The sequence below is a fragment of the Desmodus rotundus genome, chromosome 1, assembly GCF_022682495.2.
Source record: "Desmodus rotundus isolate HL8 chromosome 1, HLdesRot8A.1, whole genome shotgun sequence".
Taxonomy (NCBI): Eukaryota; Metazoa; Chordata; class Mammalia; order Chiroptera; family Phyllostomidae; genus Desmodus; species Desmodus rotundus.
In genome coordinates, this window is record NC_071387.1 from 134664486 (window position 1) to 134689637 (window position 25152).

Consider the following 25152-nt stretch of genomic DNA (forward strand, 5'->3'; position numbering starts at 1 on the left):
ATCAATGTATCTCTTGCACGTCAAGGTTTCTCTCTTTCTCCTTCCCTTCCCATCTCTCTTAAAATAAGTAAATAAAATATTTAAGAAAACAACTATGAGCATGAAGTAAATTATAGAAATGCCCAAATTGGATTCAGTTGATTTCAGTTTTATTCCTCTGAAATAAAAATTTCCTACATACAGAAAAACAGGAAAAAAGTCATCTTACTTTAAATGTTTTACAATATATAATCATTTAAATAGTTTGAACAGAATATAGTAACTGCATATTTGATTCATTGGCCAAAGTTTTGCCCTTTCCATTTTGGACACTTACAGTCATAATTGGGTTCTAGAGAATTATTTTAAATTTAAACAAATGTGTTTATATTTATGTGGGAGATTCTTAGAGCAGGCGTAGAATAATACCTGCAAATATTTAATGCCTGTAAACCCGAGGAATATGTAAATAGTCATAATTTAAAATGTGGGAAGAACAGTTTAAGGGAATAGTTTAGAAAAGACTATAAAACCAATAGAAAAATTTCTTGATTTGAGATTGAAAAGTGAAAACCTCTTCTTGGAACTACAGAAAATAACCAAAGTGATACTTGTAAACAGTTATGGGTTGGATATTTCACCTCCCTTTTGCAGTCTGGATTCTCTGTTATGAAGGACTCTAGGTTTACATGGCTAATAGCTGTTATCTTCTGAAATGTGGCTCAGGCTCCTGAGGATGTTTGTGAAATGTGTTATTGTAGTTATGAATCATCCTGGCTACTGCCAATATCTTTTTATTTTCAGGAGTTACAGGAAAATGACTCAGTGAAGCCAGCCTAACTGATGTAACACATTGGTGAGGATGTGTCACTATGAGTAACTGTTACTGAATATTGTCTTTCTCCGTTATATTTTCTTTGGGGGGGGCACATTTATCTAGTGTATATATCTAGTATATATATATATACTATATATCTAGTATATATCTGGTATATATAGGAGGTCTTTCATACAAATTATTTCTTCTCCTATGAAGTTGACAGACATTGACCTTAGGTATTGAAACATTTAAACATGCCTGATTCTGTAAGTAGGTTTGCCAGTACAATTAAGAACCAATTTTCTCCATCAACATTTCCATAAGTCACACATCACATTCATAATAAGCTATACCGAGGAATCACTAAGATACACCTTGTTTCCAGAGATCTAGTCAGTTTATAACTTATTCTTTCTTATTGTAACCTTTCTTCTGATATCTAGGTACTCAGTAGATATCAAACTTTCTTTAGCATTTAGGGTTTGGCAAAATTACATTCCTGTCACTGAAGAAAATTGCAATGTTTTAAAATATATTTTTTTCTAAATATTTTCTACATTTTTCCACATTTTATACCTCTCATCTCATTCTATTATATTTTGAGTGATGAGCAAATAACGTAATTACCACTGGTGCATTGAGAACTTTTATATAAAAATCCATTTATATAAGATAGACAAATTTCTCTAGTATTTTCACATCAAACAATTATTCAAAATTATTATCATAACCACTCTAAGATGAAGGTAGAAGTAATTTATTTATTAAGAACTTATTTATTTTTATTTAGTCATTTCACGAACATTATCAAACAGGCACTATGTAGTTGCAATATGATACGATGTTGCCTGTTTGGGCGAGTGGGTATGTTTAATGCAAGATTTTCTTTCTGAAGGATCCCACATTGACTTGTACATGTTATGTAATCTTTCTGTTTTTAATCCTCAAAGCCGTGTTTAGGTTTAAGGTGAATTTAATAATCAGTAGCATTGTGCAATTGAGGTGTTATTAGTCTGGTGCAGAGTAGATGGCATGGCACTAGTTTACCTCAAAAGAGATAAATAGATAATTTATAATTTACTTGATAGGGTCAGTGAAGAGAAAACCATAGGGTATTTATGGGAAGACATAGGAGAGGTGTCAAGACAAAGGGGAGGCAATGGAGGGAACTTGCGGTAGGAGATACCATTGTATTTTCAAGGATAATTAAGGCCAAGTACGGGAGGACATGATGATGAACTTGAGAGGGAATTGCTTGTTCAAGGAATTGACGTAGGTTAGCACGGTGACGTGCAGGCGTTCAGGAGGGAGGCTGGCTCCCAAGGAGACCAAGGATCATATCAGGGCAGGTCTTGTATATTAAGCCAAATATCCCTGTTTAAGCCTCTGGGTGTAGGTGACTAGTGACAGGTATGTTCCTCTCTGAGCCTCAGTTTCTTTATGTGAAAAATGTGGACAATAATGCTGGCTACCTCATATGGCACTTGTGAGAATAGAATGATCTTATCTCTCTCATAAAACAGTGTTTGACATAATAAGTACTGGGTAGATGCCAAGTTAAGTATTGAAGAATTTAAAGCAGTGAAATGTCACCATATATAAAAATTTGATCCCGAGCACATATCTTTTTTTATGATATGTTTGATATTTCCTTTATTATTTTGGGATTTTCCTGGTTTTCTTAGAAGAATAGGGTAAACTAAGTGAAGAATTGCAGGAAATACACTAAAAATGGTTTAATTAACACTAAATTTTTAGACCATTTAATTAATATCACCCAACCTTTCCCTTTTAAGACTGATTTATCATGTTCTTTTCAGTCTATACTTGGACACCTACCATAAACGCGGCTCGGTCAGCTCAATATTCTGCATAAATCTAACAAAAACCAGAGGCTCTCTGGCTGTGTCTGTTTCCTGAAGAGAGCAGTTTGTGCCAAGTTTCTGTGGCAGAGGTCAGTACTTAATAGATACTGTGGTACACTTAATAACCCTATGAAATCCTGGATGTTAAACCACAGCTTGGAATTGCAGCCACAGTTTTCACATGTGTTCTTTTGCACACAGCTTTATATACAGAAACAGATTTCCTAATAATTTCCACTTCTTTCCTTTCAAATATATCTAATATAAAAATGTATGTTTTTGAGTCATTTCCATGGTGCCACCCTCATTTCTTTCACTTACACACTCTTTGAAGATAAAATTAGGAAATCAGTAATGGCAAAGAAATTATTTCATTGAGTAGCAAAGTACAACTGCTAGTGCTATTCAGACTTATGTGGGAATGAGCAAGGACATACTGCTTCGGAAGCTTCAGTCTTCTCTCCCCTTTCACTTCCTTTCTCTCTCTCTCTATGAAATCATTTCTATAGACATAATTCTGGTATTTATTTCCTTTAAGATGTTGGATGTGGTCCAAATCATTTAATATCTAAAATTGTAAATGAATAATTGAGAAGTGTCAATGTTAAAACATTCCACTTAATAAAGAAATACTTGGAAATTTAATAAAGCATGATTACCCATAAATTGGGAGTTGTATATTGAGATGCATGTATGTGTATGTGTATATGCTAATTGGGGCAATAAGATGATTTTCTACGAATATAAAGATTCCTCCTTCATCTGCTTGCCTATTTAAGTGCAAAATGAAATGAAGAGCACTCTGTCGAAAACATTGGAATTTGAAGTGAGGCTGCAGAGAACACGGCCAGTCCAGTGTGACTGCTGGATGTGCCCTGTTGATTCCTTGTCTATTGATTGAATCAATTGTACCTGAAAGCATCTACGTGCAATCTGATTACAGCTTTAAAATTAAGAAAGGGAAATGATTCAGTCTAAGTAGTGTTTTAGTAATGGCCTTAAACTGTGAAACGGGAAAGAAAAAGTAGTTTCACCCCCAAGTGGCCAGGAGAGGACACTAAGAACCAGGAAGGTGAGGGGGATCACCATTGTTGCTGGAGCGTGGGGCGCCCACCTCAGATGGAAGGAAGGAGCATTCGCTGACCCTGCCACGTCCAGCTGGTCTTTCCGTACTTCTCCTTGATAATCATCATTATTGTGCCTTCTCATAAAGACAATGGGTTATTTCTTTCTCACTCTGCCTGTGCCAGTAGCCTGTCGTAAAGTTCTTTTTCAGCTTTGAGGGAGAAGGTGACAAAATTCAAGCACCTTCCAGCTGCACAACTAATCGTCCTCCAGCTTCCTCATGTTATGTTCATCATTTTGTAATGCGCCCTTAGAGAAGACTTTCATGTGATAGGATGTGAAATGCCGCTAGTAATGTCGGGCAGTGCTCTGCTTTTAACTTAGAATAATTTCATATTTTCCGTTTTTCTAGTCAAGTTCTTTTTAGTCAAAGAAATAAACAATTTATACTGATGCCCCTCCCACATCAGGAACCTACACTAACTCACTAATGTATTACTGAGAACTAGAAAAATGTAATATTAACAATTCTGTAATGGATGATGGAACTTGATTGAGGAGGGCAAATTTTATGCCTGACCTCGGGGAGCGCTCAGGACAAAGTAGACTTGCAGAGAATTACCACATCTTGCAGGACGGACTAGAGTCAGTGTCCCTGCTGCTCTCCATCATTGGCTGGCATCAGCCCCCAAGAAATGCTGCCTTTGCATGTATATGATGGCAGACTCAGAGTGCAACAGTGAAGCGGGGTGTCAGTCAATGACTCTCACTGTAGCAGATTTCCACGTGTTGCATTTTCATGGTTGCCGCACACGCTCCCATCAAATGTGGAAATTATTTTCCTTCTTCATCAATCTGTGCTGGGCCTATGAGCTGTCGTGGCCAATAAATTGTGACATAAGTGACTGTGTGTTAACTTCTGCACCTGAGCCTTAGGTCCACAATGTCCTCCTTTACTGCTTGTATGCTCTCTTTTGGAAAACAGATGTCGTATAAGAAGTTTGAATACCCTGAGATAACTAAGAAGAAGCCTACCTTAGCCATGTAAAGAAAACAAATGTCTATAGGGAAGATCACAGAGGCACCGAGCATGTGATCTAAGTAAGCCTTCTTAGATCTTCTTGCTGGGCCCCAAACCAGGGACTGCAACCAAGAGACTGCATGAAACCCTGCCAAACCCTGCTCAAAATCCTGGTCCAGCGAATCTTGAACAAATCGGTGCTTGTTGTTTTAAACCACTAAATTTGGGTGCATTTTTTACTGTATAGATGGACCTGTCTTAGCATTCCTGACACACTCAATTACCACTTATGAAGAGCCTGCAGGAGTTATAGTCTTTGCACAAATATCATGGTGGACTTAGAGTGAAACAGCTGAGGATGCCGATCAATCACACACAATCAACTGAAACAGAAGTCAGTATCTTCTGCACTAACAAAAACTTTATGTGTCATTGGCTTAGTGGCCAAGTACAGGTGAAGGCCCTCAGGAGGACAGGAGTCTGTTTTTGGAGGCTGGAGAAATTTCAGCTTGTTTCATTTGTGGGTGAAATGTTTGGCGACACTGTATCTGTGGTGTCTTGAAAGATAGGAATATATCCAATTAACTCGTGGATCTAGCTGCAGTAGTTTTCAGGCTGAATACTTTAAAGGCTAGCTGACTTTGTTTAAGTGCCTGTTTTAAAATGAGGTGAAAAAATAAATAGAAAAGGAGCTGTTTCATTTTCAAGCAGAATTTAGAGGAAATATTTCTAACCTTTATTTCTAACTTGCCAGGTTAGAAAATAAAACTGTTCTCATTCCAAGCTTTTCCAACTGACACAAGGTCCCCAAAGTAGGATATATACACAGAGCCAAGATCAAGTCCAGGTGTACTTGGAAAATGTGGCCTTAGACTCAATAACAAATCAAGAGTTTTCCTGGAAGACCCTTTGTTTAGACCTCCAAAAATTTAAAATGTAGTGCTTTCAGGTCACAGCTTGCAAAAGGCTCCTAAGAATCTTAAGTGACTTTTTCCCATGATACACTGACTCACAACCCAAAGAACAGGGCAGCGTGTCTGAAGATGTTTGTGGATGTGGCTTTTGTCTACTGGAGTACATTATAGCTGGATATATAGGAAAGGCACATTTCTTTTATAGGAGCCTTACCCATCTGGACTGAAAGGGAAAAGAAAGTTTGGAATGAAAGGAGGCCTCTGGGCCCCCAAACTTCTGCAGGCAAGAAGAAAGCAGCAAAAGCCACTGAACTGCAAACATGGACAAGGCCTTCCAAAACATAGAGCAGAGGAGAGAGCCGAGCTCCAAGGAGAAACACTCCCTGGGAACAGAGCTGGATTGTGATCAATGCACATTTCTTGTCCCACGAGCAATGGGATTGGGTGACAAGTTGTTATAAATGAATGACTTTGCATGCTTCCTAATTCTCCACCCCCCACCATTTGAACAGGAGGACCTACTGCAGTTATTCTGTCTCTGTTTCCTATTACACGTTGGGTGACATCAGTAGAGGAAGACAACTTTTTTGTTTTTTATTCACATAGCTGTGAGGCTGAGATGCTTCACACAAAAAACTGCACTTGAAGAAACTCTCACCTGAGCTCAGCTTAGATAAAGAAATCATGATGCTGAAGCTGGGGCCTGGGCCTGATGTTATAAAATGAAATTTTGGGTAGATGGGGCATGTATTTTGCCTGAGGGAAGAAATTGTGGACAGAGGACTGAATGTGAGTTCTCAATATTGGTCACAAAAATGCTTCTCATCCCATGTGCTAGTTTGCAATGTGGTTTTTCCTTGACCTCAATAATTATGGAGTCTATTTCCCCTCTGCGGGAAACTAGGATGACCCTACAGGATATAGCAGAATTGACTTTGTGGAACTTTTCAGTATGGGCCTTATAAAGTCTGTAGTTTGTGTCTTTACCAACAGGAAGTCAGTAACCCTGCAAGAAGATCCACTGTCCTGAGGGCACCATTCTGGAAGGAAACCCAAATTAGCCAAAAAGAAAGAGAGCAGCCACGTGGAGCAGCCCCGAGACACCAGCAGTGTAAGTGAAACTTTCTTAGACCTTCCCGTGCAGCCCAGATGCTGGCTGACTGCAGCTGATGGTGTGGCCCTCGTGCAGCAGCAGAACTCAGTGCCCTAAGTTCTGGCCCATGTATTCATGAACAGGGAGAGTGGCTGCTGTTTAATACCACTGTAGGAGAAAGTTGATTTTTAAAGCAATAGCTTTAATGAATTTGTTTTTAATTGAATAAATGTACAATTATTCAATGTTTTATTGGAATAAGTGAACTTGAGTATGTAATCTATATTCTAGAACAAAAAGTCCACATTCTAATCAACATTTATTTATTCATTTTCTTATTACTTCAACAAAAGGATTTTGTTACACAAAGTGTCATAGTAGGTCCTGAGCTTGTCTGTAGGAGCTTACAATACAGTGAGGAAGACAAGCACTTAAGCTGGCAACTAACTCAAGTCAAGAGAAGTGAGAGCTGCAGGGCAGTTGCATGCAGGGTGTGGTTTGGTCGCAGAGAATGTTGGTCTTAAACCTGATGTGGGATGTGGGGATGACTTCACAGAGAAAGCAGCATGTGAGTTCCTAGCATTTAACACTCAGCATAGTGTGCTTGAGTAGGCTAATAAAATATATTCATTAACTGAAATATTTAATGAAAAGTCTTGAGTCTTGTATAGATTTATTCAAATTGGCAGAAAAAATGAGATGGATTTTCGTACCCAGGGAAAAGCAGGAGTGAAGTTTGAAAGAATCAACAATGGCAGCAGAAAGTCTTTTAGCATGTGGGAACGCTGGATTTGTGGAGTGATGAACGGGTTCATTTGACTTGAAAAGTACATAGGAATGGGTGTTACAATAGTATGTATAATTTTGAGGATACATGCATAAAATGCTGTTTTGCTGACACTATGAGGATCAGGAACATTCTTAAATATGGTAGTGGTAAAATACATGAAGTAAATATGATGGCGTTATATTGACTTGGCAGTTGTTAGGATGTAAAAGATAAGGAATAGAAGAAAATCAGATAATTTCCAGATTTTTAGCTTGGAGACTGATATTTAGCAGTGAAAGAAGGTGGCAACAAACTGCTAAAAGTTACAAAAAATCTGAATCAGAGCTTTCCAATTATAGCTGTTTATATATAATGTAATTAACATAGAAATCGTGGCGAAGGATCTTTTTGTGGGTCAGATGCTCACTCCTCCATAGTGATGATCACATGACCTAGAGTGTGAAATTGAGCTGCCACTTAGTCTGATTCATTAAACAATGTCCTAAATATAGACACTGACGTAGTAACATGAAATCTTAGCAAATGGCTGTTAATGGAGATCTCAAAACCCATTATCTGGTAACTTACCCATATATTATTTTTTTCTGATAAAAATACTAGATTATTTTGACCATAGGTAGCTTGTAATTTAAAGGAGCTCACTGCAAGAACCGATTTCTACTGAACGTGCAATAAATCCCTTTACCTCAGTCTCAAGAAAAGAAGAAAAAAATGGTTCAGTGATATTGTAAATCAAAACTATTTTTAAATTAATTTTTATGGACAATTTTGAAAATTTTGTAACACATATACCTGAATGACTAAAAAATAACCTCATTGGATTCACAATCTTAATAATGATTCCAACATCTTTGATATTCTTGATCTTCATGCCACATATTATTTCATCACTTAAAAACTTTTTGAATTGTTAAGTGAGTCTCCCAACTTCCTATGCTGCCTGCAGGTGTGTTTCTCCCTTGAGTATGCTCATTTTACCTGTTCTCTGCTTAAAAAAACCTGCTTTCAATGAGATAGAAATCATATTCATTGTTAAAAATGAGTAAGTGATAAGTGTACTTCCGATTTCCCTAGGCCTTAAAATCCTAGATACAAAATCAACCCTTTCTAATCTGCAAAGTAATCTTTAATTTTCTCCCCCTCATTCCACTCTGCCTTCCAATGAAACTAAGTTCATTAAGGTGTCAATGGATGATATTTTTCCCTTAGGGTTTTTGCATTAGTAAATCCTTTGAACAAATATCTCAAATATTGAAGTAAGAGTTTTTGTAAGATCATTAAGCATGAAATTCAGGGAATATGGACAAGATGAGAGATTTTCAACTTGAAATTTCATGAAGTGAGGTGACTAGGGAAAGGAATTTAGTAAATAGGGAACATGTTGGGGAAGAAGAATCTTCCTAGGACTTAAAGATCACACTGTGAACTATGTACTTTTCTAATTTACATGACCATTTGACCAACTGGTCACATTTCCTGTGTTTATGTTATCTCAGCCCAGACCACCTGAAATCAACTGTGAAACATAGACTAGTGAAGTTGTCGACTATGAGGAAAAGTCAGGGAAAATACCTTTACTGAGAGTCGTGGGGAGTCTAGTACTTCTCTCTTATGGATGCCATGCTGTTGGAAAAAGGAGGCGGTTGCCATGCAACCTGGAAGTAAGGGGAATAAAGGAAATTAGATGTGGCAAGAGGAAAATAAACACACAATATAGATTTAAAATATTGACTTACACTGAGGGAAATAAAAATGGGAACTGGCAATGTTTTATCATTGTGCTATTAAAACATATCTCCCAAATGTCCTACACAAACAGTTCCAATATTAAATACATTAGCAATTTATATAGAAGCATATAAACAAAAGTGAGATTAGAAATAATAGTTCTAGAGGGGACTTTAGCTCTATATCTGCCTGGTCATAGAAGCCTTGATAAAATTAACATGACCTATTGTAATTAAGACTCAGCCAAGATAGAGCACTAAAGACAATTTATGGAATTGGACGACGAATCATCTTCCCAGTTTCTGCTATGGTTCCAGGGTGTTTTTATTTTTCTTTTGATAAAAGCACCTAAAACAGTTCTAAGAAGGCAGTACGTTTAGCAAACTTTACTAACTGTGTTATCCTATGGCCATCTTAGCTCTACTGATGAGACCCTAAGGGAAAACTGCTTCCTATCAAAGTAAGCTGCTGAAGACTACTGTCAAAGACTCCTAACCTCTACTTAAAGGGAGTCGCTTTTCTCCTGTAAAAAAAAAATTGTCAGTGAAAAAATTGTTCTTTAATTTTTATCCCGGAGAAAGTTGAACATCAAGCTATAAAATAGTAGAAAAGTGTCTTCACCACTTCTTTCCTAATTTATACCCATTGGCCGCACCCTACTGGTTATGCCAATAGTCATAACTAGTGTACAATAAAAGCTATATGTCTGGATTTATTTTTAATTATTCAATTTTGTAAAAGTATAGTAAAGCATGAATATAATATGCTATTTCAGTAAGCACCAAAAGGTTTATACCTGCTATTTCCTGCTTCTCCACTTCTCACTGTTATTTGTAGATTCAGAGAGAACCAAATGAAACTAAAAATAAGATTTTTAAAATTATAATTTATTTTTAAAATCATGTTTATTTCTGTGTAATTTACATATGATAAAATTCACCTTTTCAGCTGTGCAGTTCTGTAAGTTTTGACAGACACACAGAGTTGCGTAGACACCACCACAATCAAGGTATTGAACATCGAAATGGGCTACTGGTCTACAAAGTCCTTAGAGACGTGGTGAATTGAGGGATGATTTAAGTATAATAAAGTAAGTTGATTGAAGTGAGTGAGTCCATGAGAAAATAAGGCTGAACCAGAGGGAGGACAAAATAAATGGTTGAGAGGGAAAAGGGAAGTAAAAGGTGAAGAGTCTGGTGAAGGAGGTAGGGCCTGCGAGAATGGCAGGAGAGTGTTAAGGGTTGAGGATGTGGATGCCATGGAAGGGAATACATGGTCTTCTTACCACCCCATTTGTTTCTTCCAGTCTCCTCTGTTTATTTATTTATTTTTCTGAAGTCCTACAGGGAAGGATACTGCTTTAAATCATCTATTCTTTATTTTGATTGTTTAATATTATGAATATATGGAACAGTAATGTTCAGATTTTAGTAGGATTCATAATGGTCTGTGGAGCATTTAAAATGCATGTAATTACTGTATATTGTGTAAGAAAGTAGTCCAGTTTTTATTTATTTGCCTGTGTCTGTTCAATTTTTCCAACATCATTTATTGAAGAGACTGTTATTTTTTCCCATTGTATATTCTTGGCTCCTATGTAATAGGTTAATTGACCATATAAGTGTGAGTTTATTTCTGGGCTCTCTACTCTGTTCCATTTATCTGTATGTCTATTTTTGTGTCAGTACCATACTGTTTTGATTACTATAGCTTTGTAGTATAATTTGAAATTAATGAAACTGGACCACTTTCTCACACCATATACAAAAATAAACTAAAATGGACATGGGTTAAAGACTTACTTGTAGTTCAAAAAACCATAAAACTCCTAGAAGAAAAGATAGGCAGTGAGCCCTTTGACAGTTGTCTTAGCAACATATTAAAAAATATTTCACTCAGACAAGGGCAACAAAAGCAAAAATAAGCAAATATCATTATATCGAACTCAAAAGCTTTTGTACAGCAATGAAAACCATCGACAAAATAAAAATAAATTATTGAATAGAAGATATTTGCAAATGACACATTGGGTTGTCCAAAAAGTCCATTTAGTTTTTTCCATAAAATAAAAGACACATTTTTTATTTTTGCCAATAACTTTATTGATTTGGATGTTTTGAGTATGTTGGCCATCTCCCACGTGAGTGTCATTGATTGTTATCAATTAATGTCTCAATTAGATTGCTATCAACTTTAACTACTCCATCTGACCGTGGAGCATCATCCAGCCAGAAACCTCCAGTAGGAAACCTCGCAAACCACTTTTGAAACATTCAACCCATCACAAGCACCTTTTCCATACACTGCATAAATCTTTTCTTATGTGTTTCAGTTGTGTTTTTACCTTTCTTGAAATAATAAAGCACAATATGCTAAAACTGTTGTGTATTTTCTTCCATTTTCATTTAAAATGGCTACATAAAAATTCACTAATTTTGGTAAGATTTTTTAAATGCATGTTGATATGACAACTGTCACTATAGAATCTAACAAAATTGTTTTGAATGAAGTTAAAGATGACTAAGTGCTACTAGAGCCATCTTATGGAAAAAACCCAACAAACTTTCTGGTCAACCCAATATTTGATAAAGGGCTAATATACAAAATATATGAAGAACCCATACAAACTGATGGTTGCCAGAGAGAGGTGGGGAGATGAGTAAAAAGGTGGAGGAGAATAGGAGGTATGAAATTAAGTTATAAAATAATTAAGTTATAGGAATGCAATGTAAAGCATGGGAGATATAGTCAATAATATGTTAATAACATTGTACGGTGACACATGGTCACTAGACTTATCGTGGTGATCTCATAAGGTATATAAGTATCAAATGACTGTTGGACAGCTGAAACTAATAATATATTGTATGTTATTTATACTTCAATTATATATGTATATGTGATTAGACCCAACTCTCAAATATCATGATTCAATAATTCTTATGTGGACCCCTTTGAAAGGTTGAAAAAACACTGTAATTTGATGTGAGAAAACAGAGTAACATACTTTAGTATCAATGATACTTAAAGGTACAAAATACGCCTGAAGTCATTATGCAGTGAGCTATGTTCCGGCCAAGATGCTGTGATGTATGCCTACACAAAGAAGACCCCTCTCTGCCCCAGCTACTACTCCTCACCCGACACGAAGGAGGACGAATGTAATTACTGACTGCAGAATTGGGAGAGCTTCCAGTTAGTTATTGTGGTCTTCGTTTCTTCTCTGCTCTCCTCTCTTTTACGTTAGAATATCCTCCTCTTCATTCCCTTCACACTCTTTAAATATACCTCCTCATGCATAAAAGGACTGGTAGTTATTTATATTCAAACTGTAATTCATTCACTCGCTTATTCAATCTATTATCAGAATGTTTTAACTCTTTAACTTAACTAAAAACAAAAAATATTTAAACTTTTATTAAACAGGGTGCAAGAATAGGCAAGCCAAATGGATATGTGTATTGTTTGGTAAGCAATATTTAAAAAATAAATTGAATTAGGTGCCAATATTTTTAGATGAAGATATTTTATAGAAAATATGTGAATTTCCTTCTTGGTAAAATGTCTGTAATGTAAACTACTTTAGGATACGATGCTACATAGCTACCTGTTCATTTAATTTTAATTCTGAGGGAGGTCACCCACAGTTAGTGATTTGTAGGAAGTTCCGTGCACCCGAGAAAGTAATTAATTTTAAGCCTGTTTTCCCTTTCTTTCAAAAATGGATTTTTATCAGTACAGTTTTGGTCTTTTTACTTAGTTTGAATGAATGTTAGGTTTGGGTTATAGCAGTGAACTTAAAGATATTCAGCAGGAAATGTGCATTGGAAGCTCACGTATCTTCTAATTCCTGCAGAGATTATTATGAGTTGTGCCTGAGCCTGTACCCCACACCTCATTTGGGTGGCACCCCAGGTTGCCCTCTAATTTGTCCTGTGTATAGCCGTGGTTTAGGAGCTTTTTTTTGATATATTTATTGATTATACTATTACAGTTGTCCGATTTCCACCCCTTCACTCAACTCCATCCTGCCCATCCCCTCCCTCCCACATTCCCCCCCTATAGTTCATGTCCATGGGTCATACTTATAAGTTCTTTGGCTTCTACATTTCCTACACTATTCTTACCCTCCCCCTGTCTATTTTCCACCTATCATTTATGCTATTTATTCTCTGTACCTTTCCTCCCTCTCTCCCCCTCCCAATCCTCTATTGATAACCCTCCATGTGATCTCCGTTTCTGTGGTTCTGTTTCTGTTCTAGTTGTTTGCTTAGTTTTCTTTTGTTTTGGTTTTAGGTGTGGTTGTTTATAACTTTGAGTTTGCTGTCATTTTTACTGTTCCTATTTTTTATCTTCTTTTTCTTAGATAAGTCCCTTTAACATTTCATATAATAATGGCTTGGTGATGATGAACTCCTTTAACTTGACCTTATCTGAGAAGCACTTTATCTGCCCTTTCATTCTAAATGATAGCTTTGCTGGATACAGTAATCTTGGATGTAGGTCCTTGCCTTTCATGACTTGGAATACTTCTTGCCAGCCCCTTCTTGCCTGTAAGGTCTCTTTTGAGAAATCAGCAGACAGTCTTATGGGAACCCCTTTGTAGGTAACTGTGTCCTTTTCTCTTACTGCTTCTAAAATTCTCTCCTTATTTTTAATCTTGGGTAATGTAATGATGATGTGCCTTGGTGTGTTCCTCCTTGGGTCCAGCTTGTTTGGGACTCTCTGAGCTTCCTGGACTTCCTGGAAGTCTATTTCCTTGGCCAGATTAGGTAAGTTCTCCTTCATTATTTTTTCAAATAAGTTTTCAATGTTTTGCTCTTCCTCTTCTCCTTCTGGCACCCCTATAATTCGGATGTTGGAACGTTTCAAGATGTCCTGGAGGTTCCTAAGCCTCTCCTCATTTTTCCGAATTCTTGTTTCTTCATTCTTTTCTGGTTGGATGTTTCTTTCTTCCTTCTGGTCCACACCGTTGATTTGAGTCCCAGTTTCCTTCGCATCGCTATTGGTTCCCTGTACATTTTCCTTTGTTTCTCTCAGCATAGGCTTCATTTTTTCATCTGCTTTTTGAACAAATTCAACCAATTCTGTGAGCATGTTGATAACCAGTGCTTTGAACTGTGCATCCGATAGGTTGGCTATCTCTTCCTCGCTTAGTTGTATTTTTTCAGGAGCTTTGAAGTGTTCTGTCATTTGGGCCTTTTTTTTTTTTTTTTTTTTTTTTTTTGGTCTTGGCGCATCTGTTAGTTAAAGGGGCAGAGCTTCAGGTGTTCGCCGGGGTGGGGTAACGCTGATCTCTGCGCTGTGATGCTATATGTGTGGGAGGGGCCAAGAGGGAGCAATGGCACCTGCTCCACTCTCCACCGGGTTTTAGCCACTCCCTCCGCTACCCACAATCAAATTGGGCCCCTCTGGTGCTGGTTCCCGAGTGGGTGGGTCTGTGCACACTCTAGGCCCTGTGGGTCTCTCCAACGACCTCTCCTGTGAGGCTGGGAGTCTCTCCTGCTGCTGCCCCAACCCCCACGGGCGTTTTCAATCAGAGGTTTGAGGCTTTATTTCCCCCGAGCTGGAGCCCTGGGTTACGGTCTGCTTTGCTCCCCCCTCTCCCCCCATTCATCCGGTTTATCTCTGCACGAATGTGGGGCCGCGGGGTGCTACCCACCACTCTGCCTGCCCCATTCCTGCCACTCTGAGTCCGGCCCTCTCAGTTTATCTGCATGAAGGTGGGGTTGCAGGGTCTGCTAGTGGTCAGACTGCCTGCCCCGTTCATCCCACACTCGGCCAGTCTGGGTCCCGCCACAGCCACGCGAGTCCTCTCCGCCCTGGTGCCCGTCTCTGCCCCTCCTACTGGTCTGGATGTATGTTTCTTTTTTATCTACTTGGTGTCTGGACTTCCTTGCCGTTCGATTTTCTGTCAGTTCTGGTTGTATGAGGAGATGCAGTGTGTCTACCTACGCCGCCATCTTGGTTCTCCAGTTTAGGAGCTTTTAGGATTGCATCATGCCAACAAGGGGGCACATATCACTACCTCAGGAGTATTTCTGTTTCTGCCTTGACTAAACCTTTTATAAGTTTGTGACTGGCATCTAAAAGGCCCGTGTTTGACTTCTATAAAGAACATGTTGTATTAACTATTTTTTTGCTTGCTGTCAACTCAGTGTTTGTCTAATAAATATCTGTGTGGCAGGTTTTGTTCTGAAATGTGCTTTCCTTATAATTTGGTATAGTTTGTGGGTGAGACACTAACCTTCATCAGCCCACACTTCCTTAGCAGCCACTGCTGTCTGGAAAAACCTGAGTTGACCATGTCCAAACTGAACTAGGTCTGTTTGCCACACTCCTCTGGAAAAATAAGAAGGCTTGACTACTCTGGGCCCCTATTAGTTGACAGGAAACAATCAGAATGACCTGAGAAGCAGCTGTATCCTTTACTGTAAAGGATACTGTATCCTTTACATGTAATCTCTACTTCCCACAATAAACACCACTTGCTCTTGCCTTAATCCCAGCCTGCTGCTCTTAATGTATATTATCCAGTCAGCCCCATGGGCATTGAAACCCACGATCCCTGCACTGAAGGACTTTCAGATCTGGTCAAACAGGTGTGGGAGCAGCTTTATGCTTAGGCTACTTCTGTTGGTGTTCAAAATCATGTGTATGAATAACTCTTAAGATAAACTTGTGTTGCTCATTTTGGTCTTGGACCAAAGAATGAATTACATAGCATTCACGATCACCGGACTGTCCTCATTTCCTTCCTTTCTGTTTCCTTTCCCATTATCTTAATCTTTCCTGTCTGCCCCTGATAGTACAAATGAGGGAGGCAGGGGTCTTGCCACCTGTCTCCCATACTACCAATTCCAGCTAACGGCAGTCATAGCTCAATTACCCATGGCTTTGAGCAGGCCAGCAACTGAGGCAGCAAAACACAGAATGAGGAGATACTTCCTCTAAGCAGTGTGTGGGAGAGGTTGCATCAGAGAGAATGTAGGTCCCAGGACACACACTGCGGTTGACACTGTGACCCAATGTGTTATGTGTTGTGTGTGGCTGTGTGAATTATGGTGAAATAAGGAGTATGGTAAAAAAGGGGTGAGGAAAAACTTGAAGTTTAAATATTGAATGACCAAAATGAGATGAGAAAACTAGGCATTACTTTACTGCACAAAGTAAATGTTCCTCTCTGCCTTCTGAGTAAGCTGCCTCCTATGTATTCTTATATCCCAGTAGGGCCAGGACTGTGAATACCATTAAATAGAGCTTAGTTGTAATAATATTGATGTAAATAGAAATATCTCCATTTATTACCATTCTTATAGTTTGTTGCTTATTTTGTTAAATCGTCATGTACAAATCTTCATAAGTAATTATTTACATAAAATATATGTAAGATTCATGGCAGTAGGGGTTTTGTTTGGTTTGCTCACAGCATTAACGTTTCCTTTTTGGCACAAAATATGATGGGTTTTTTTAAATGAATAAATGGTTGTGGTGCATGTGTGCGTGAGGGGGCAGGTGAGGGGGAGGGGCATGTGGGGTCTGAGCATTTGGGCAGAAAAATGTACTAATCTCTGTAATTAAGTCTTTCTTGCCTTACTTAGTAAAATTATGGAATAGAAAGTATTCCAATGCCTGTGTACATATGTCTACATAAAATTTGAATTGTTAAAGATTTTCACATTGAAAATATTAAATCCCAAGGTATATTCTTTTATTTGCAAATAGAAATTTTAGTTCATGAAATAAGAGTACCAGATCCTTACAGAGAGTACTTTTCTCTCATCCTCCACATGGTGGTAAACAGGTTTTCTGAGTTAGGTCTCAGAAAGCTAAGCTCTTCTTTCCTTCCCCAAACCAAATAAAAGTCAGTAGACTAATCTTGGAATAATCTTTACCTTTTTGTCAAGGATGATTTGAATATGAGAGCAATTACTCAGTGAGTACTGAGCTCTCCCGGTGAAAGATGGTACAAAATGCCACCGGTACTTACCTAGCACTCTTTAAAATTAATGTTGTACAGAAATCAAATCCTCATCACTTGACTGACATGTATGTCAGAAATCCACCCCTCAGGAATCTAAAGTAATAATTTGTGGTATATTTCATTTGGATTGTCTTGTGTTAATATCTCAAAATATTGGGAGAAAAATAATATTGATTTTGACCAATTTGTCAGGGTGCTCCTAGCTAAGCATGTAGAGAAGTATAACACAGAACTAAGAAAAAGGAAGAATGCATGAGACTGGATGCAAAGCCCCCCAATGTAGAAAAGAACACTTTGCTCTTTGTGTTTTCTTTCTTAGACCACCTAACCTCTGTAGTGACATAAGAGCACTGCTATTCCATCTCAGCCTTGGCTGTGGGGAAACCTGGTTTTGGGTGACTTACTAACACGCAGAGAAGAGAGGTTTCTTCTTCCCACAGTGCTTGGGCTCTCCACAGTGTCTAGGACCCACCCTCCACTTAGGAGGGTTGTGACTGTCCTGGGCCATTGAAAAGGCAATAGTCCAGAATAATTCAAACAAGGTTGAGAAAAGTCTCAGGGCAGATACAGTAGACACTGATCAGCAAACTGTAAAGTCCTCACCATACAGGAGCCATACATAAGGCAGATGGCTCTTTGCCCCTAAGGATAGAGAGTGCATACTCAGGGGCACCTGGAGCTGGGGGTGGTGCTCCAGCTTTCCTGAGACTCTGACAAAGATAACTGACCGTGTGGGACTAGGTTGGGGCAGGGCACCTTCCTGGCCATGGGGTCCTGGTTGTTCATTTGTTTGTTCACCAACCCATTCCATTTATTACCCTTACTCCATCCCCCTTTTCTTTAACCTATGGAATGTTATCCTTCTTAGGGGATAGATGACCTGGGTTTCTTTCTTTCTTTTTTTATTATTTTTTTATTGTTGTTCAAGTACAGTTGTCTTCATTTCCCCTCACCACTCCCCCCCACCCCAGCCATCACCAACTCCCTCCCTTGATTTCACCCCTCCTTGGTTTTGTCCATGTGTCCTTTATAGTTGTTCATGAAAACCCTTCCCCCCTTCCCCACCTTTATCCCCTCTTACCTCTCCTCTGGTTACTGTCAGATTGTTCTTAATTTCAATGTATCTGGTTATATTTTGCTTGCTTTTTTGTTTTGTTGATTAGGTTCCACTTAAAGGTGAAATCACATGGTATTTGTCTTTCACCACCTGACTTATTTCACTTAACATAATGCTTTCCAGTTCCATCCATGCTGTTGCAAAGGGTAGGAGCTCCTTCTTTCTTTCTACTGTATAGAATTCCACGATGTAAATGTACCATAGTTTTTTTGACCCATTCATTTACTGATGGGCACTTAGGTTGCTTCCAGCACTTGGCTTTGTAAATTGTGCTGCTATGAACATTGGGGTGCATAGGTTCTTTTGGATTGGTGTTTCAGGATTCTTAGGGTATAATCCCAGCAGTGGAATTGCCGGGTCAAAAGGCAGTTCCATTTTTAGTTTCTGAGGAAATTTCATACTGTTTTCCACAGTGGCTGCACCAGTCAGCATTCCCATCAACAATGTACTAGGGTTCCCTTTTCTCCACATCCTCTCCAACACTTGTTTGTTGATTTGTTAATAATGGCCATTCTCATCAGTGTGAAGTGGTATCTCATTGTGGTTTTAATTTGCATCTCTTTGATGGATAGTGATGCTGAGCACCCTTTCATATGTCTCTAGGCCCTCTGTATGTCCTCTTTGGAGAAGTGTCTGTCCAGGTCTTTTGCTCATTTTTTAATTGGGTTGTTTTCTTCCTGGAGTGGAGTCATGTGAATTCTTTATATATTTTAGAGATCAAACCCTTGTCTCAGGTGTCACTGGCAAATATGTTTTCCCATACAGTTGGTTCCCTTTTCATTTTAATGCTGTTTTCTTTAGCTATGCAGGAGCTTTTTATTTTGATGAGGTCCTATTTGTTTATTCTTTCCTTTATTGACCTGAGTTTCTTTTGCTTTTCCCAACCAGTGGTTATGGCAGTCAGTTTTTCAGGGGTGGGGATTTTGGAAATCACAAAGACCAATCTCAATAGTGATGTTCCAAGTTAGCTTAAGTTCAGTGCTATGGCTATGCAGGGGGTAGTGATCACTGTGTACTTAAAAAAAAATTCTTCTTACCTGATTTTGAAAAATGTGTGCTTAGTGAAATATCAATACATTAATATTTCATTATAGTGATTATCATTAAAATCTAATTAAAATTTTACTTTATTATAAGAACATGAAATATAATCATTAGCCATAGTAAAAATAATTTTATAATATTGTTTTGCACTTTAACTCATATTCATTTGCAGCAGTAATTTATCAACTTTAGCTTTGCTGTTATATTTATGAAATTTGCTATTATCTGTTTTTTCCTAGTACTTAATATTGGCATATGTTTAAAAAGGGAGATATATTTCTATCAAAAGAAAACTACAAAACTATTCAATAACAAAGGCCAAAAACACCCCTGCATTAAAAAGAGTGAGCAGATAACAGAGAATAACAGATAAATGAAGAGAGGGGAAAGAAAATAGATAAATGGATGGATACAAAAGCCTGTAAAAAGGCAGAGACTGAGCAATTCTAAAATAAGCTAGAAATAAACACACATGTGTAACCACATGTACAGGAAAGGAGACAGAAGACACACCGACAGTGGGTTTAACTCAGTGTTTGATGTATGCAAGCAACTCAGCACATGTTTATTGAATGAGAGAATGAAAGAAATATAGGCGGGAGAAATAGCTGCATGAAGTAATAGTATCCATATTGTGGCCTTCATATTGCACCTGAACACTTACATCCTAATGAAATTTTGCAAATACTGTTTAGGCATAAAATACCTTCCAGAGTTTGAAGTACAGTCTGATTCATACCAAATAAAAGATTTTATTTGTTCAACCATAGTCAAGTGTTGGCAATCTCTGCTGTTGGAAGGAGAAAACCATATATAATTTAATATGGAAGAAAATTTTAAAGTTTTTCAAAAGCACATCTTGAAGCAGTGTCTATAATTACACATACTCAGATAAATCATCATGCCAAAGGACTTTTCTCTATTAATTATGATTTTCATAGAAAAATATTAAAATTACTATTGACTTTCTCTGGAACATAAGATTTTTGAGTAAGACATTTTAGAAAACTAAGAAGTCAATATAGTCTAAAAAGTTATCATAACATTGTCCAAAAAGTTATCCAAACATTGAGAAATCATTATAGAAATAATGTTATATCCACTGAATTGAATTTTAAAGGCTATATAATCAATTATATGCATTATTACAAAAAACGATGATATAACTGTGAATGAGAGTGAATGCAAATACACAGGTCTTGAGAGAAAAGTTAGAAATATAAAAAATTTAATTTATTAAAATTGTAGGATTTGAGTTTTCCTGTTTTTATTTCTGACTGACATCATTTGTTCCATAAAAAGTGAAGAGTTGTCAATGAGTATTCACAAATTTTATTTTCTCTGTGTGAATTTTCCAAAGTTGATATTTGTTTTATATTCCTTTGAAAAACTTTGAAGTAAAAATATTACATGAAATTAAACTTTTCAGCTATGGAACTCACACTTTGTCATTAGATGAGTAACTACTATACTAAATAGTATTTAGTATACTACGAGTAAATACCATACTATTCTATTGTCTAGTATGGGTAAGGTCTAACATTTACCTGTAAGAGAGTTTTTCAATGTCTGTTTTCTCTAGTGAATTTGTAGACGAGATGAGGTCAGGGATTTTCCAACCTTATTCTCCCTCAGGTCATATTTTGGTCGTTTAAGGTCATCACTCTGTTGGAGGAGATGGATGATTGTTTCTTTGAGGCGAAAAGGAAAATTAGTCTAAGACATTTCATCGATATGTCTTATGCAAATTATAAGGCTGTAGTTTTTACTGCAATTATTGGTAACTAGTTAATCTAACCTTTGGAGTCAGTAAAGGGCATTGAGATGAGACATTTGTTTAAAAAAAATCAATGTTATTTTTTTCCCCTGAAAAATGGTCCAATAAAATAATGCTTACAATTACTCAGTTGTAGAATTCTCCTTACTTAGGCAAAAACAAAACATTTTCACTCTATCAGCAAAATCTCATATTGTGATGGTGATATTAACAGATAGAATTAACACTAGGTCCTAATGAAACCTAGCAAATATATTTAAAAATCATGAATGTCTCCAAAATTGTTTTTGAGTAAGCAGTTGTCATTAACTCACCTATTTATCAATGCCACCAACTTCCCTCCCTGACCTTCTGTGTCCTCCAACAGTTCTGGAGCTCTGCTGGTCTCCAGGTTCAGTGAGAACCTGACAGCATCCTAGTCCCCTTGTGAACATATCTCGGGATGGGAGGGAAGGTGCTCTTGATTCCCCCCTGTTTAATTTTATTCACATCAGTGAGTGTTTCATTAAGTTTGAAACATATATTCAGAATTTTAAGACTAAGAATGTCCAACAGTTAAGCTGATTCTGGTAAAATGGGAAGCAGTAGAAGATGAAAAACAAAGAGGACAATGAAAGTTATCATAAATTGAAGTAGAGTACAATTATTAAAAAACAAAACTGTTTGAGAATATCATATCCAAACTCCCTATATCTGATATATGATATTTGACTTTGAATATTGGGTCCACAGTCTTTAGTTACTGGTCAGCGGTTATTTTTTTTTTACCACATCCTATTTTTTTTCTCCCCTGTGTTATTATAATTAGTGGCTTTTTCTACGTTTGTACTCTTAGGAGATTTTTACTTTTATTTTTTAATTTTTCAAATTTTAATTTTTTAGTTACAGTTGATATACAATATTATATTAATTTCTGCATACAACCCATTGATAGACATGCATATAACTTATGAAGTTTTTACCCCAGTAAATCTAATAACCATTCGACACCATACATAGTTATTAAAATATTTCAACTATATTCCCTATGCTGTACTATTATAGTCATCCCCATGACTGTTTTTTAACTACCAGATTTTGTTATTGTTGTTCAAGTACAGTAGTCTCCATTTTCCATCCACCACTGTCCCCCACCTCACCCACCCCTACCCCCCACCCTCAATCCTTCCCCTCTTTGGCTTTGTCCATGGGTCCTTAAGTCAATTTTAACTGCACAGGATTTATAATTTTTTGTATCTATTTTTCTTTCTTAATTATTTGTATATATATATTTAGTTGTCTGTATTCTACTTAACTAAAGACATTTGAAAGGATGAATATTAGAGTTTACTTGAAGAGTGAGACTTCTCATTGAAATGTGAATAAAAGTAGGGATTCTGTGTAATATTTAATCTGGCAGCTATAAAACAAAAGATGTTTTTCTTTGGAAAGCACATGTTGACCTATAACTACGAGCCACTTATTTAATAAGAGTTAGATGTTTTCTGTTTTCTTGCTACAGAAATGTATGAACTAGGCATTTACATTTTTAATATAAATTAATGAAGTCTTTAAAATACACCCTATTAACCGAATGTTGTCTCTCTGAAAATTTAATCTTATGAGGTACATTCAAGTTCAGCTTTTTGTCTTGGAAAATAATGTGCGTTTTATAAGAGATACTGACATCTCATATATATTATATATAAACACACTGATCAACCTTTTTAGAACATTGACATAGTACTTCAGACATGGTTTTCAGTACTTACTCATGGAGATTAAAAATATCTATGCCTAAAGTGAACCACTTGAAATCTTACTTAATGGTTCTGGACTTGGGTCCAGAAATGCCTTTTTTTAAGAAGCGGTACGGATAATTTCATAGATGAGTTTGAGAAAAACTGATGTACATAATGTCAATGGTCCAACATTTTGGGAATCATTTGCTTATTACTTTTTCTATTTATTAACTAATCATTGTATATAAGTGCATGTGTACATAGCTTTATATAACATTATATACAAGGGAGGACCCCCCAAATAATGGAATTATCTTCTGGACAGTGGGCCCTTGCAGTATAGGCCTTCACCACTACGTGAGTGTTCTAGAAGCCCATCTGCATCAGTGTAGCAGGTGGTGGTGTTGTAAGAGGCTCTGTTCTGTTTCAGTGACATGTTTCTGAGGACTCACTGTGTTTGCCCATCGCATGATGCGTGACTTACAAGTGCATTTGCCATGCGGTGCTGAGTGTCAGCAGTTTTTGACCCAAAACAGCATGACCACCATGCCCCACCCTCCCTATTCACCTGATCTCAACCCCGAATGCCTTTTTTTTACCTGCCCTGGATGAAAAAAATCATCAAAGGGAAATGTTTTACCAATGTGGAAGAGGTGAAACAAAAAATGGCAGAAGGACTGGAAGGCATCAAAATCAACAAGTTCAAAAACTGTTTGGAGCAGTGGAAAAAACATCTCGATAGCTGTATTGCATCAAATGGGGAGTATTTTGAAGGTGACAGAAGTTTAAACATGTAAGAATAAATACACATTTGTAATAAATAAATTCTGGTTTTGGGGGGATCCCTGCTCATCTGTATGTAGCTTTCTATAACATTATATGCATAGTTAAAGTTGTATGATACTTTATACAACTTTAAGTGTATATATCTCACCTATTATTTTCTGAGCACAATGGAAGGCAATGATAGTTTTGGAGCAGAGGACCACTGTATTATTTTCTGTGGCTGCCACACCAAATTACCACACACTTCGTGGCTAAACAACAGAAACTGATTCTCTCACATTTTTGAGGCCAGAAGTTTGAAATCAAAGTGTCAGCATGTCTGTGCTCCCTCAGAAGGCTCTATCTAGCATGGAATCCTTTGCTTATACTGGCTTCTGGCAGCTTTTGGCATCCTTGGCTTGAAGCGATATAACTCCAGTCTCTGCCTCTGACTTCACGTGGCCTTCTACTCAGTGTGTCTAAGGGCCTCAAATTCTCCTCACTTTTTTCAGTAAGGATACTAGTCATTGGATTTAGCCCCCCCCCCTAAATTTAGCCCAATTTTATCCTGAGATCCATAACTTAATTATATTTGCAAATACCCTATTTCCAAATAAGGCCACATTTACACGTACTGGATGAAGGACTTGGACATACCTCTTCCGGGGATGCAGTTTAATCCACTACAGCCATAGACTGCATACGGTTATTTTCATTTTAAGACAACTTTCATCTGTCGTGTGAGCAGCCCATGGCTTTTTTCAGTTATTAAATTGTAATAGTGACCTATTCCTTTAAAAAGTATCTGACTTACAAATCATTTATTTATGTCTCATTGAATTTTTACCAGATATCCGGATTGTTAACAATATTTTCATACCTGCACCTGCACAGGGCCATATAGAAGGTAGCATGTGAAATTTGGTGCAAATGTCTAGTTTGTGTTTGCAGGGTATAGGTGCGTGGATATCATGGATTTTCTCTTGATACTAAGCTGTCAGGTGACCTTTTCTACAACTGCAGGTGACTGGAAAGGCCAGACATTTATTAAAGAACTAAATAATGGTCATTTGAGAAATATATAAGAAAACTCATTTGTGAAGTCAGTATCTTACAAGTCATAGTAGAGAATCCCATCATTTCCTCCCTGCTTACACCATTCATTTTAGAGCTAATACCATGTTCTGGTCATGGATAATTGAATCAAAGGAGAATAACTGAGAATTTCTAGTCTAACCAGATTACATCTCCAAGAAATTTGAAGTAACCCACAGGTATGAGTCAGTAATAATTCGCATAGCATAGTAATTGTATGACCTGGCAACACAAAGCCACTTGAATAGTGTCGGATGGGGAATCATAACTTGAGTGCTTTGCTGAGGAAGCTGGATTCACAAAGGTGAATGAAACCCACAAACACAAACATGTGGATGCTAGCAGCATAAGAGTGCATGAAATGTGAGAATAGC

The 25152-nt window shown here is 37.3% G+C and overlaps 1 protein-coding gene across 5 annotated transcripts in view; it reads left to right on the plus strand.

Moving 5' to 3' along the window:
• LOC112307160 (uncharacterized) overlaps positions 1-25152 on the plus strand; it is a 748094-nt gene that overhangs the window by 358242 nt on the left and 364700 nt on the right. For all 5 annotated transcript variants that reach the window (XR_008425123.1, XM_071219332.1, XM_053911039.1 and 2 more), the window contains one exon: positions 6658-6775. Coding sequence is in view for 4 of the 5 variants with exons in the window: in XM_071219332.1 (XP_071075433.1) it covers positions 6658-6775 (118 nt within the window). In the remaining variant the exon portion in view is untranslated. The remainder of the gene's footprint in view (positions 1-6657; positions 6776-25152) is intronic.